We start from the raw sequence: 13,343 nt of genomic DNA, 5'->3' as shown, positions 1-13,343 counted from the left end.
ACCATTGTAAAACAGAGCTGAAAATATTCAACATTTGGTTACCTGCAGTTGAAAAATCTCTGACTAATCGACTGAATGTGAAACAAAATAGAAGTTGTTTGGGACAACCTAGATTAGACTAGAGGGCGAAAATGGGTGTTCTAAGCAGTCCAGCCCAACTTCTCAGGTTCACATATATTGGGATTTTGAACCAATGCACATTTGATTATAAACTATTATTGTGATTCAGTTTGTCATTGTTACTCTCAGGCCTTGAGGGTCTGGGTTTGGCAGAAGAACTAGCAGTAGAGAAGGCTGGCTAAGTGTCATAGACTGTTCCAGCCCCTCTATGGATTCCCAAATAGATGGATTTTAGAATCCTCGATGGAGAAACTGAGGGGCCCCATCTTGGTCCCTCCATCTTCAGTGGAAACTTGTATCTGAGGGGTCTAGACCAGGACCCAAATGTTCTTGGGTTCCCTAAGCGTAACGGCATTTACGAGCACCCAGTCTTACTGCCCACCTGCGTGTAAAAGAATTACATTTTTATGTCATTTGCATGTGCACATTTCATAAATAACCTATCATAGTGGGCCTTCCAATGGGGTTTTTGCTTCCATGGAAGTTACTTTGTACTAAAAAGAATAGTTCAGCAAATCAAAAACACATTCCATTCTGCACAACAAAGGAAAACATCAATGAGATGAAAAGCCAGCCTATTGAATGAGAGAAAGTATTTACAAATCATATAGCTGATAAGGGGTTAATATCCAAACTACATAAAGAAAACAAAACAAAACAAAACAAAACAAAACAATTTAAGAATCTAAATAGACATTTCTCCAAAGAAGATATATAGGTGGCCAAGAGGTACACGAAAAGGTGCTCAACATCACTGACCATCAGGGAAATGCAAATCAAAACCAATGAGTTATTATCTTACATCTCTTAGAATATTACCAAGACGACAGGAAATGACAAATGTTGGTGAAGATGTGGAGAAAACAGAACCCTTGTGCACTATTGGCGGGAATGTAAATTGGTGCAGCCACGATGGAAAACAGTATGGAGGTTCTTCAACAGATTAAAAATAGGACTATCATACACACAACCCAGCAGTTCTGCTCTGGGTATTTATTCGAAGAAAATGACAACACTAACTTGTTCACTGCAGCAGTATTTACTATAGACAAGATATGAAAATAACCTAAGCATTCACTGACAGATGAATGGATAAAGAAAATGTGGAATAAATACACAGTGGAATATTATTCAGCCAAAAAAAAAGAATGAAGTTTTGCCATTTGCACCAACGTGCATGGACCCCGAGGGCCTTATCCTATGTGAAATAGTCAGAGAAAAGCAAATACTGCATGATTTCATTTATATGTGGAATCTAAAAACAAAGAAAAGCAACAAAACATAAACCCAGCTCATAGACTCATGGATACAGAGAACAGATTGGTAGCTGTCAGTGGGGAAGGGGCTTTGAGGGGTGGGCAAAATGGGTGAAGGGGTCAAAAGGTGCACACTTCTCGTTAACAGATAAATAAGGGCTGAGGATGTATGTGCAGCATGGAGACTATAGTTAATAACACTGTGTTGTATACCTGAAAGTTGGTAAGAAAGTAAATCTTAAAAGTTCTCATCCCAAGACAAATTTGTAACCATGTATGGTAATGGATGTTAACTGCACTAACTGTGGTGATCATTTCTCAATATATACAAATATTGAATCATTATGCTCTATATCTGAAGCTAAGATAATGTTATATGTCAATTATTTAAAAAAAACCCACATTCCAAAGAGTTATTTGAACTATCTCTGTAGAATGACAACTAAATGTTGGGCAAGTTCTAATGAGGCAGGTGGCTAATTTGAATAGGGTTGTCAGGCAAAGCCACACGGAGGAGCTCGGGTTAGAGCGAACCTTTTAAACATGAGCGTTTTCATGGAGAGGCGGGTAAGAGCATCCCAGCTTTTGGACACTTGGCAATGGCTGTTGTGGTCAATAATGAAGACAATGACGGTGGGAAAGGAATGTCACGAGCCAAGGCTCAGAAGGAGCATTACGTTCCATTTGTAAGTGCCAAACTGAAATGAAAACAACATTTTTCCAGTTTACAAAATCTTTCACTTATCTGCCAGGAAACATGATAAAATATATGAAACTGCTCTTTCCATGGGCCTCTCGCAATTTTGTTCTGGCTGAGGCATTTGTGTCTCTATATCAATGAAAAACTAGTGCAAAGAAAAACAAAATGGAGTCCGAAAGCCATGGTCAAGGGTAACACCTGCAACCTGGACAGACTTCAAAATTCAGCCCCACAGGACTAGACATGTGATTGCTCGTGTCAGTACGTGTCAGCGGAGCTCGCCCCCGCAACTGCTGATTTACCTTACAGCCTTGGTTCAGAGACAGAACATTTGAAAACGGGTCTGTAGTTCAGTCCATCAACTCTACAGAAATGTTGGAAATAAAAGCCTTGAAACAAAATGAAGATCCATATAGAGAATTGCTTTGCTTCAAGAAAATCTCAACGGTGTGGGCAAAGGGTGCATGGATGGCTGAGTGAGATTCGGGATCCTGTGGGAGGGTGCTTCTTTGTTCTACCTCACATTGATCACCTAGTTTTATGGGTGGGGATCCTCAGATGCAATCTGGTTCAATCTCTCACCTTATAAATGAGGAATGTCCAGATGTCTGTTCAAATACTACCCGGGCAAAATGCAGTGACTTGCGATACAGAGGATGCAAGTAGACACGAAGATGAATCGGACGTGGACCTTATCTTATCTATCTTCAGAGAGTTTATAGCCTTTCAAGGGAAGAAAAATATACCTAGGTATTACAGAGGAGACGATACACGCCTACACTTGAGAATCTCAGGTTTCGATTCAGTGCTATACGCATTCAAGAGAAGAACATCGTCCTTCCTTTGGGGGTGGTGGGTGTGGTGGGAAGGCAGGATGCGAGGTTCAGTGAGAACTTCACAGCTGAAATAAGGAAGTAGCAGACCTGGGCCAGGACTAGACACTGCGGGAGGCGCAGTGGTAAACAAGACCGTGCACGCCTTCACGAAAACCCTGGAGTGTGGAAAGAGGAGAAGTTTTTAAACACAGAGTTGGAGGAGAGTGACTAGCTGCTTTCCTGAGGTGCCTTCTCCTGTTGCGTTAAAATGCAGAGCGAGGGGGGTGGCACGCGGGGCTCTGCCTGAGAACAGGGAGGAAGCCGGACACCGAGTCCTCTCTTTACAGTAAACCCGACGGCATGTGACTCTAGTATTCTGGGGCTTCGAGCCTGAACACATATTTGGGGAGCGCTGGAAGGTGCGTGGCACATTCTGTCTTCCGTTCCCAAATGGTGGCATAAAAGTGGCAGGTGGTCCTCCTCTATTTTGGGACAATAACTTCACGGTGCGCTCTCTGACCTTTGGGAGACATGTACCTGATCATGCGAGTGATTTCTTCTTGTGTTTGTCCAAAAAGAGATTTCTAGTGATCTGGATTTGTTGGTTTTGTCCTTGATACTTTGCTGGTTCAGCCCACTAGGGTGACAGACCCATTCAGGAGGAGAAAAAAAATAATTGTTGAGTGAATATTTTTCTATTGATTATTTTTGTCAGTGGAGTGGAAACAACTCGGGAGGGTATTTTTGTTTTGTTTTGTGTTGTTTTGAATGATGGAATGAGATGAAAATGAAAACGCAATGGCATTTTTATGTGATCTGATAATAACCTTTGTCATTGTTAGTTATGTCCTGTGCTCCATTAGTCACGCTTTGTGAAAAATAGATTATTCTCCAATACGATAAATTATTTAAAAGGCCCAGATCTTGTATTCACTTTTGTAAACATATATAGTAATTCATTCTACCTAGAGAATTATTATAGGATCTTGTCTATATTTTCACAGCCTACTTCCCCCCTGCTCTGCAATGGTGTTTTAAAAGTACCCTGTAGTAAGTAGGTCACGATTCTTCAGACTTTCCTGTGGGAAAAGGAAGAAAAATGTGGCGTAAATTTTTCCCATCTGGGGCATAGTTAAGGCAACATGCTTCGTCAAGTTAGCAGTGTTCCAAGGAAAGGTGGTATGTCAGAACAGTATATGGCATCCTTGCTTAAGTGCTCCGGCTCAGTTAGAAAAATCCAATCCCCACTGGGGAAATGCAGCATCTATTTCATAGGATTGTTGCAGGGATTAAATGCGATAGTAAATATAAAGCACTTAGCATAATGCCTGGCAGATATAACGCATTAATAATTCTCATGTCATCCTTCAAGAAGACGAATACCTGAACTTCAGATGGCTGGCCTACCTACCCTTGATGGACACCAACAGAGCTATCACATAGCCTCTCCCAACTCCCAGCACCTCTGAGATACCGTGTAACGGGAGCCGAAGAGTATCTACACATGGCATTCATTCAAAATGGCACGGTAAGCTTTCCTCTGTGAATTTGGAATTCATCATAGGAGATTTATCAGGCATGTGAAAGGGAAACGTCCCCTAAATGAGCTAGAGAAAGCAATGAAAAAGAAAGAAATGAGGCCAAGCAGTGACTTAAAACATGTCAGGGTCTGGTCTGTTTTTTCCATCGGCATGTGCTGTTCTCATTAATGGCAGTTTCTCACACACTCGGTAAGGGAACAGGCCAAAGTATGTTTCGTTATACCATGAAGGCTCATCCAAACCTTAACGGATGCGGTAAGCCACAAATTTTCTCCAAACTATAATCATCTTTGTGAGATAAAGTGCTCATGACCCAAAGCCTCTCTGACCTTTGAAATATTATCAAGGTCTTAAAAAAATTTTTCCCCCCAATAATGAGGCAACTTTATGATATGCACTTTGTCCTATGAGATTTGAAAACATCTCTCCATCTGCCAAAGACACTTCTATTTTCTTGTTGGTCAAATCATTAGCCTAGATAATAGAGGACAGGGGCCAAACCCAGACCACCACCTGTTTTGGTAAATAAAGTTTTCTTGGCTTGCATCTAACCTAAGTCATTTACATATTGTGAGTACTTTCACTTTAAATGGCAGAATTGAGTAGTTGCCACAGAAATTGTGTGGCCAGCAAAATCTAAAGTATTTACTACCTGGCCCTTCATAAAAGAAATCTGTCAATCCCCATCTAGATCATTCTCTTATACAGAAAAAATGAAATCTGCTTGAATAATAGGTGTCTATCATATTCTCAGAGAATTGAAAAAGTCTCCATGTTATCGAATCCAGATTCTTTGCTGATTAGAACAGAAATGAGGAACTGGAGACAGGTTACTAAGCTGGGAGTTGGGAATGAGTCACTCATTCATTCATTCATTCATTCATTCATTCATTCCACATAATACGCCACCACCAGTAAATACTAGTGTCAGAGTGTGAACAAAATAGATAACGCTTCTGGCCTCAGGAGTGTAAAGTGACCATTTCATTCATTCATTCATTCATTCATTCATTCATTCATCGTTATGTGCCAGGAAATATTTTAGGTACTGGGTATATATCGGATAACCAAAAAAACCATATATTCTAATGAGGGGAGAGAGATAATAAATAAGTACTTATAAAAATAGCAGGTACTGAAAAGTGCTACGATGAGGCTATTAATTAAGCCATGTGAAGCTGAGATATTTTAATAGGTCAAAAATGGTTGAATATTGGCAATTTTATACAGTTCAACCTATCGGGGAGATACGGCAGAGAGTGACTTTGGAATGATTTTAAATTGGGGGGCCTGAGACAGTTTCACTGAGGAGGTAATATCGGAGCTAAGACTTGAATGACAAGCAGCATCCCGCCCTGCGAATAGCAAAAATGTCTGGGCAGGGAGAGGAGTAGCTTGTGCAAATGTCCTCGGGCCAACATAAGCTTGGCTTGTCTGAGAAGAGAAAGAGGACCACGGTGGCTGCAGCAACGTGCATCACAAGGAGAGAGAGATGATATGGCTGGAGAGGTCGTCAGGGTTAGGTCAGATGGGGTCTTGTAGGTGAAGGTAATTGGCTTTTATTTAAACAGTAAAGGGGAGGCTTTAAATAGCAAAGTCACAGGATCTGATTTATGGCTTTCGAAGTGTTTTCACTCCTGTGTAGAAAATAGACTGAGAGCACGAACTGAAGCAGGAAGATGAGCTGGGAGGTCAGACAGAGTTCTGAGTAGAACAAGATGACAGCAAGGGAAGGTGGAGGAAAGCGGGGAGTCTGTAGACGTTTAGGAGGTGAAATCGACAGGAGCTGGTGATAGTGTGGATGAAATTAAGAGGGAAAATGAGGGATTGGGGAGGATATGTAGCTTTCCAGCTGAGTACCTGCCTGGATAGCTGTGTGACTCATACGCCTCTGAGCACCAGCCATGAACCAGGTCTTGGGCGAGATTACAGATACAGTTTGCAACCTGAGGTTGAGTCGTCTTGAAGACATTCCATTAGCTGTGCAGAGAAGTCTGGGAGCTCTAAGGAGAGGTCTGGGTTGAGCTGTCTTAAATTGCGGGAGCAGAGAAGTGAAGAAAACTGAAGGCAAGCAAAACCCCTCAGCGGACAAGATGGAGTTAAAGAGGAGGGTCGTGGAGACAACTTGCCCCATTAATGGGTTCTGTGACCTCATCTATCACTTCATCTTCTGTGCTCAATTCCCTCGTCTCTGAATGAGAGAGTTAAACTAGATTTGGGATTCTCTGGACTCTTGCATGGAGGCGATGCATGGGCTGGGGAGCGTCAAGCAGAGGTGAGGTGTTCAGAGCTCCAGCTCGTCAATTTTTTTTCCCTCAAGTAATAGCAATGAACATTATACCGTGTATTAATCATATTGCCAGCGTTGTCTTTCATTCTTTTTATCATAGGTCTGCTACATCATCACCTCCTTTTTCTTCTGTGCACTAAGAATATTTTTTTCTTGATCTGGCTGATTTCGATTCTTATCTCGGAGTGAAGCTTTCATGTTTGTACTTTCCCAGTGATGAAGAGGGGGATGCTGAAAATCGTTGGTGATTCTTTTGGTGAGATTTAGGATTTTTAAATGCCCCTTAAGGTAGACGTCATATTAAAAACAGCTAACAGCACCATTCCCTGCCTCGATTTTTCCATTTGACAGAAGAGACCTAGGACGATGTCAAACATACAGTTCTTGAGAAAGGTGTATGACCTGAACTTGCATCCGACCAGATCACACGTTAGAACACTAAATTATGATGTCAGCAGATTCAAAAATTATTCCTTATGATCACTTTTCATGAGCAGCAGGTTTGGCAGAACTCCAGGTTACATGCCTGGAGCAAACACCTGAAAACATTCCAGGTTATGCAGCTTTGATAGCCTTTCCGCTGTTAAAGACTAAGCATTCTGCTCATCTGTTACTCAGACGAGGGCAGTGACAGCTCTCCTAACTGGAAGGGGTCTCTCACCTCTGGATTTCTAAAGCGTTCTCTGCTGACACACCTCATACCACGTACGACCCTGCATGACAAGAGCATACACATCTTCAATCTCCCGCTAGATCATACCATTTAGGCAGAGACTTACTGCCAGTGACTCAGTGGTTCACTGAATCAGAATTAGCCAAAAGGATGACTCACTGTAAACAATTAAGGAATTTAAAATGCAATTCATAAACACTATCCCCTTTATAATTCCTTGGGAAAGGATTATACACAGTTAAAAAGCTGACAGAATAATGCTTGCCAAGAGCAGGTGTGGACAGAATGAGCCCGGTATACCCCAGTAGTGGATGTAAAACCGTTCGTCTTTGCCAGTCCAAGTTTGGGAAGCTTTACTTACACAAGCCAAAATAATAAACTTCACTTATGTCAGGGATTCATTTCGGGGAAAGGCAACATCATCACTGATTTTTAAATGGGTAAAGGTTCAAGATCATTATCAGAAACGGTCTTTGGAGGGCTATATTTTCAAAATTTGTAACCATCATTACACATTCTTAGAGCTAGGGCTTGCCTTACCCTCTCGTGCAATAATATTAATAAGTTAATCAACATAAACAATTTTTTTTAAAAGCGCTCTTAAGAAGCATTTCAATTTTAGAAACAGGCTGCTAATCCAGTTAAAGAAATGAAATTCATCCTAATGGCAGCATCATAAGGACATTCACAGAAATACTTTGCCATCTCTCAATTACAAATGAAATTTAAACCTATAAACCGAAGAAACATCATTGATAGACTCATAAAACTGTTTGTGCATTTTCATCTAGAAATCCTTGGAATTATTTAACAAAAGCAAAAAGCTATATGCACAAAGATGTTCACTGTGTTGTTGTTAATGCAGACCAAGGACTGGAGACAATCTAAATGTTCGACAAATGGTAATCTAGTAAACAATGTACACCAACATTATGGTGCTTTATTTGGCTATTAAAATCATGGTTATAAAATTAGGCAGAAACATTGAAATATGTTTGCTATTTGACTGGAAAAAGGGCATATTATAAAAAGGCGCATACTATATGAGGCACGGCACGTGTACACGTGGAAGTTCTAGGAAGCCAGATGCAAGAATTTATAAAAAGAAAAAATTAAAGATGGATATTGGCCATTTTTCCTTCTATTTGCTCTTTTCTATAATGCGATTGCTTTTAAAAAATAGGAGAAGCAGACAAACACAGGGGCAGAACTCAGGAGCGAGAAATAAATAATGGCTAATCAATACAAGATGCATGTCAGGAAAAAGCAGACCCAGTAACACACACTTCTCCTTCTGTTCCTTATTTGGGTCTTGGTTTAGTGCCCATGGAATCATATTTTGGGATAGGCATTTGGGACAACACTAGGTTGCATAGAACCACTTTTAACAAAACCACCTCCGTTTCCCAACGAAAAGCACTTTGCTGGCAAATACCATTTGGCTTTCCGTTAAAGCTAGAGTCCACTGTGACCTCTCTCAAAGGGGTCGGCTGAGGCTCAGGTGGAGGGACACCTGACTTCTGCCACTTTGAGCTCCTTGGTTCGAACTGTCCTGGGCCACTGATTGCCGCAGAGGTCACAGGCCACCTTTTTTAGGAGCATTCAGGGAAAGACCCCATTTCGTAAATTCTGCCCGCTCTGCGAGGTCAGCTGAGTTTCCCTAGCTTTTCCAAATGTGAACTGGGGAGAAGCAGAGGCCACAGGAGGCGGACACGCGTCCGCAGACCCTCTACGAGAGGAGCTGGGATAACATTTTCGAAAAAGTTCGTGTTTCTTTTTTTTTTTTTTTTTTTTTTTTTTTTATTCCGGAGTCCCAGGAAGTTTGCTCCGGCCCCTCTCATCTCTTCAGGGCCGCGGAAAACGCAGCAATCAACGTGAGAACGGGTTCCTGGGAGTGAGTGGTGTCAGGGGTCCCTGCAGTATGACTGGGCACTCGCTCATCAAAATGCACCCCAGTCCCCCGCCCGGCGCCTCGCCTCGCTCCGCACGTCGGCGGGGAGCGGTTTCCCCATCGAAACCCAGCGTTTCCCACACGCAGATCGCGATGTCGCTGGAAACCCACGCAGGCGGTTCGCGTCGCCTCCGGCGCTCCTTAATTGGGGTGGGGGAGGGGAGGAACTTGGCCTTGAACCGAAGCGGCGATGGGCGAGCGAGAAAAGCAGGCCTACCTTAAAACTTTCCAGTCTTTGAGTGGATCCAAGTCAGAGATTAAGGAAACCATTGTCTAGGCGGCCGGCGGCGGACGCGATCCGAGGGGCGGGGTGAGGGGTGGGTGCAGGGGAAGGGACCCGCCACCGCCTCCCGGCTCCGGCCCGCGCCACGGGGCGCCCCGCGCGGCTCTTCCTCCTTCCAGGACTGATGAGCGCCGGTGCCGGCTTCTCTCCACCCCCCACATCAATCCCGCGCTATATTACTTCGCAGCCTCCGCTCGTCTCTGCACGCCGCCCCCGAAAGCCCTTGTAATCTGCTCCGACTGATCAAACTTGACCTTTTCGGAGCCCACTTTATTCCAAGCACTGCCCTCCGTTAAATCTCTCTTTATTAACACCGTCCTCCTTGGCTTTGTTTTGGAACAAACACAGATCCAGCCTGAAGCCTCCAGACTTTACCAGCAATCATTTACAGATTACTGCAAGCTGCAGCCCTCGCCTCCTTGGGGGCACTCCTGCCGCCCCCCGTCCCTGCCAGGAGACTGGTTAGGTTTCTCCCTTCCCTTTTTTTTGTGTGTGTGTGTGGTTTGGGTTCTGGGACACCAGCCTTGGGCTTAGAGCTTCCCTTAGAGGCTGTAACTACATGACTGTTAGCATTTGTTTTTTAAAAAATAATTTGGAACCAGGCTGCTAACAAGCTAGAATTTACAGTGTGTCTTCTGGCAGAGATTTTGCTACATTGCTGTTTTTTTTTTTGGTGGTTGTTGTTGTTCCCCTTTTTCTTTTCTTTCTTGTGTTTTTAAATAACATGAAGGGCAGACTGCAGAATATCTGTAAACAGTAAGGGAAAAGGGTGTGGGCTTTTCTCCCTCGACTTGCACATCTTCTGTCCTTTATTTAAACCCAGGTATCCTGTCAGCCAGCATCTGAAACCGCTTGTAGCAGGTTCTTAGAAATATCAGGAGCAGATGGTTCTCCTCTGCTGTCTAGTTTTTCTTCGCCCTGTCCCGATGCAGGTTCTTTGTGAGAGCATAGATTTTCCCTTTTCATAAGCATGCTTTTCTGCTTTCCCAGGTGCTACCTAAGGCCCTATAGCTGAAGCCCTTACCTTGTCCTCACGGATCCTGGAATTAGAAGGCCTTGGAATCACCCAGCTCGGGGCCTCCACACCACAGCCTCTCAGGTCATCAGGACTTTATGGCTGCATGCCACAGGCACTTCACCTGATAGTCTCTCTTTATATCAAATTCTTCTTTTTCTTGCACTTATTTTAAAAGGAGTTTTTAAGATCCTTACCATAAATAGAAAATCAGCTTCACTGGTCTAACAAAACACACGGTTTTATTGACCTAGACACACGGACCGGTTGAAGGCACTGATCCAGGTCTTCCTTCTCTTGCTTAAAAAGAGTTTAGCGAGTGTTAGGGGGTGTTAAGGACACCCTGGCAGCAAACAGAGACTTTCGTCACAAGAAACAGTAAGGAGAATGAGGTGGAGTCAGTTTTGCCTTGACCTCACCGAGTGAACTCGTCAGCCAGGAAGTTTCCAAGTCCTGTCCTTAAGGCAGAGCCTAGCAAGAAAGAGCGCCTGTTCCTTCCCTAGGGAGAGGTGTGGTGACAGCTTTGGGGAGCATGCTGCTTTTATTGTCAGGAAGTTCTAGTTCATTCCAAACGCCCCTCACAACATGTTAAAGCTGTTCCCTATTACCCTTTTCTCTTAGGACTCCTGTCCTTAAAATAGGCAGCGAACCCTCAGTTTAGATGAGTTTTCTCTTTTACAGTCATATACACTTTCCTTAATGGCTGTAAATGGCTCTCTTCAGAAATGCGACTATCTCTATGCTAAAATTAAAGAGAATGTCCTACCTTTTACAAAAACCACTGCCTCTCTGGGGCTTCACGAGTCTTCCCTGGCTATCTTGCTGTCCCACTGTGGATCTCGGGCCACACTGTAATAATGTGTAAACATTTACATAACACTTCCAGTCTCCAAGTACTTCACCAAACGTGGTGATCATAACAGCACTAGTGTTGAGTGCACCTCCAAAGGGTTCTGAATGCTTAGATAATGAATAAAATGTTCCTCCCTTTAGAAAGTTAGCAAGAGAAAAACAAAAGATTATCGTGAAATAGTTTCTGTGACTATAATGACATCAGCCTTATATCACGAATCCACCACACCCCTGAATTCACATCTGGGGAAGGAAGGGAAGTGAGTCTCTAACCCTTGGAGTTCAGGGTTAATATGTGAGAGGGGGAGGGACTTGGCTTTCGGCCAAAGAACAAAAGGACAAAAGCACGCTCATAAATTATGAAGTACTGTTTTAAAGCAGTAGCCCTTCCAAAAACTTTAAAAAGGCTTTGGAACTTTCCCTCAAATAAAATCTTTGCACCAAGTTCGCATACAGAAACAGATAACAGCGAAAGTTTATTGTCTGGTACGAGGAACCAATCTAATTTCTTTAGGTGCGTTAACTCATTCAGTCCTCATAACGAACTCGTTAATGAGGTGAGTTACCAGTAGCACCCCTGTTTTATTAATGCACATGAGAACATCTGGGCATGCAGAACCAAGCAACTGGCCTGAGCTCACAGGGCTCGTCATCCGCAGGGGGAGGTGTGAGACCTAGATGTCCCTAAGGGGCCCCGCTGGAGTAACCACTGCAGGGGACTGCAGGAGTCCCATGCTGTCACCCTGAGGTGTCCTAGAGGCACGCTCACCTTTAGGACTCACTTTGAAATCCACTTCCTGAAAGTACTTGGTGATGAGGGACTTAAATGATCTTTTAAAGGTTGTATTGAGTCCAAAACAGACTGAATATTTTGCTCTTCACCTTAATTTTGAGGACCAAGTGTTTTCTTAATATGCTGTCAATGAATTCCATGCTTTATACACTGCAGATTTCCTTTCCCCCATTCCCTGATAATGAATGGCTTCGTGGTAAATGGATCCATTTCCTACCAAGACAAAGGCCATCGGAATGATTCACTCACCTTCCACTATGAAGGTGCTCACTAAAAACAAACCTGAACATACTGCCCTGTTCAAAACTGAGCCAACTACCCAACCATAACTCAAGAAAAGCAGTAATAAACTTTCTATATGTAAAACTCAAAGGTTGAGCCTTGAGAAACCTGAGATTAAAAAATATAATTTTCCTCTGTGCCGCAGTATGAATTATAAAGTTTCATTGCATCTGTCTTCTTTTTCTTATATTTTGATAAATGTACCCCTTTAAAAAGTCAAATTATTTTGTTGCTTATAATGGCTCTTCAAGAGTTGGCTCTTCTGACTGGTCCCTCCTTATGTGTTAAAAAAAAAAAAAAGGTGAACCCATTAAAAGCAACATTCATGATTGTCTTACTATCACCAGCAACAAGACTCATAATTCTCCTTTTCATATAAATAGAGTTTCTTGTGATAGCCTTCCCTCTTCCCAGGCACAGACACCAAAACCAAAACCCAAATCCAAACCCAAAGCAAGCTCATTGTTTGTACCTCTTTCATCCAAACAAACAAAACCCCAAGCCCCAAGTCCTATCAGCCTGTGGTTCCCACACTATTGGGATCAGAGTCACCTAGAAAGCAGATTAAAATGTAGGATCGCAGTGAGGACATACCAGCAGGAGCCAAGGCATCTGCATTTCGTAGAAGACCCTGGCACTCACAGAACGCCCTGGGAAAAGCTAGGAGAGAGTGGAGAAGTGGAAAATGTACCCTGGTCCTATAGCATCCCTGGTGGGTTTTCATATGGTTGTGGGTGATGCCATTGGAGCCATGGGTGCAGATCTGTGGGAG

At 43.0% G+C, this 13,343-nt stretch overlaps 1 protein-coding gene across 5 annotated transcripts in view; it reads right to left on the bottom strand.

Moving 5' to 3' along the window:
* The window catches only part of CELF2 (CUGBP Elav-like family member 2), a 473,931-nt gene extending 462,899 nt beyond the window's left edge, over positions 1–11,032 (bottom strand). For 2 of the 5 annotated variants that reach the window (XM_039871055.1, XM_039871054.1), the window contains exon 1: positions 10,654–11,032. Coding sequence is in view for 3 of the 5 variants with exons in the window: in XM_039871051.1 (XP_039726985.1) it covers positions 9,564–9,616 (53 nt within the window). In the remaining 2 variants the exon portion in view is untranslated. Of the gene's footprint in view, positions 1–9,563; positions 9,988–10,653 lie in introns of those variants that run through there. The other 3 variants (XM_039871051.1, XM_039871046.1, XM_039871048.1) reach the window with 3 other exon arrangements.
* Between the last annotated feature and the right edge of the window lie 2,311 nt (positions 11,033–13,343).

The sequence above is a fragment of the Pteropus medius genome, unplaced genomic scaffold (genome assembly GCF_902729225.1).
Source record: "Pteropus medius unplaced genomic scaffold, Ma_sr-lr_union100, whole genome shotgun sequence".
NCBI lineage: Eukaryota > Metazoa > Chordata > Mammalia > Chiroptera > Pteropodidae > Pteropus > Pteropus medius.
This window is presented reverse-complemented; position numbering and strand designations above follow the sequence as displayed.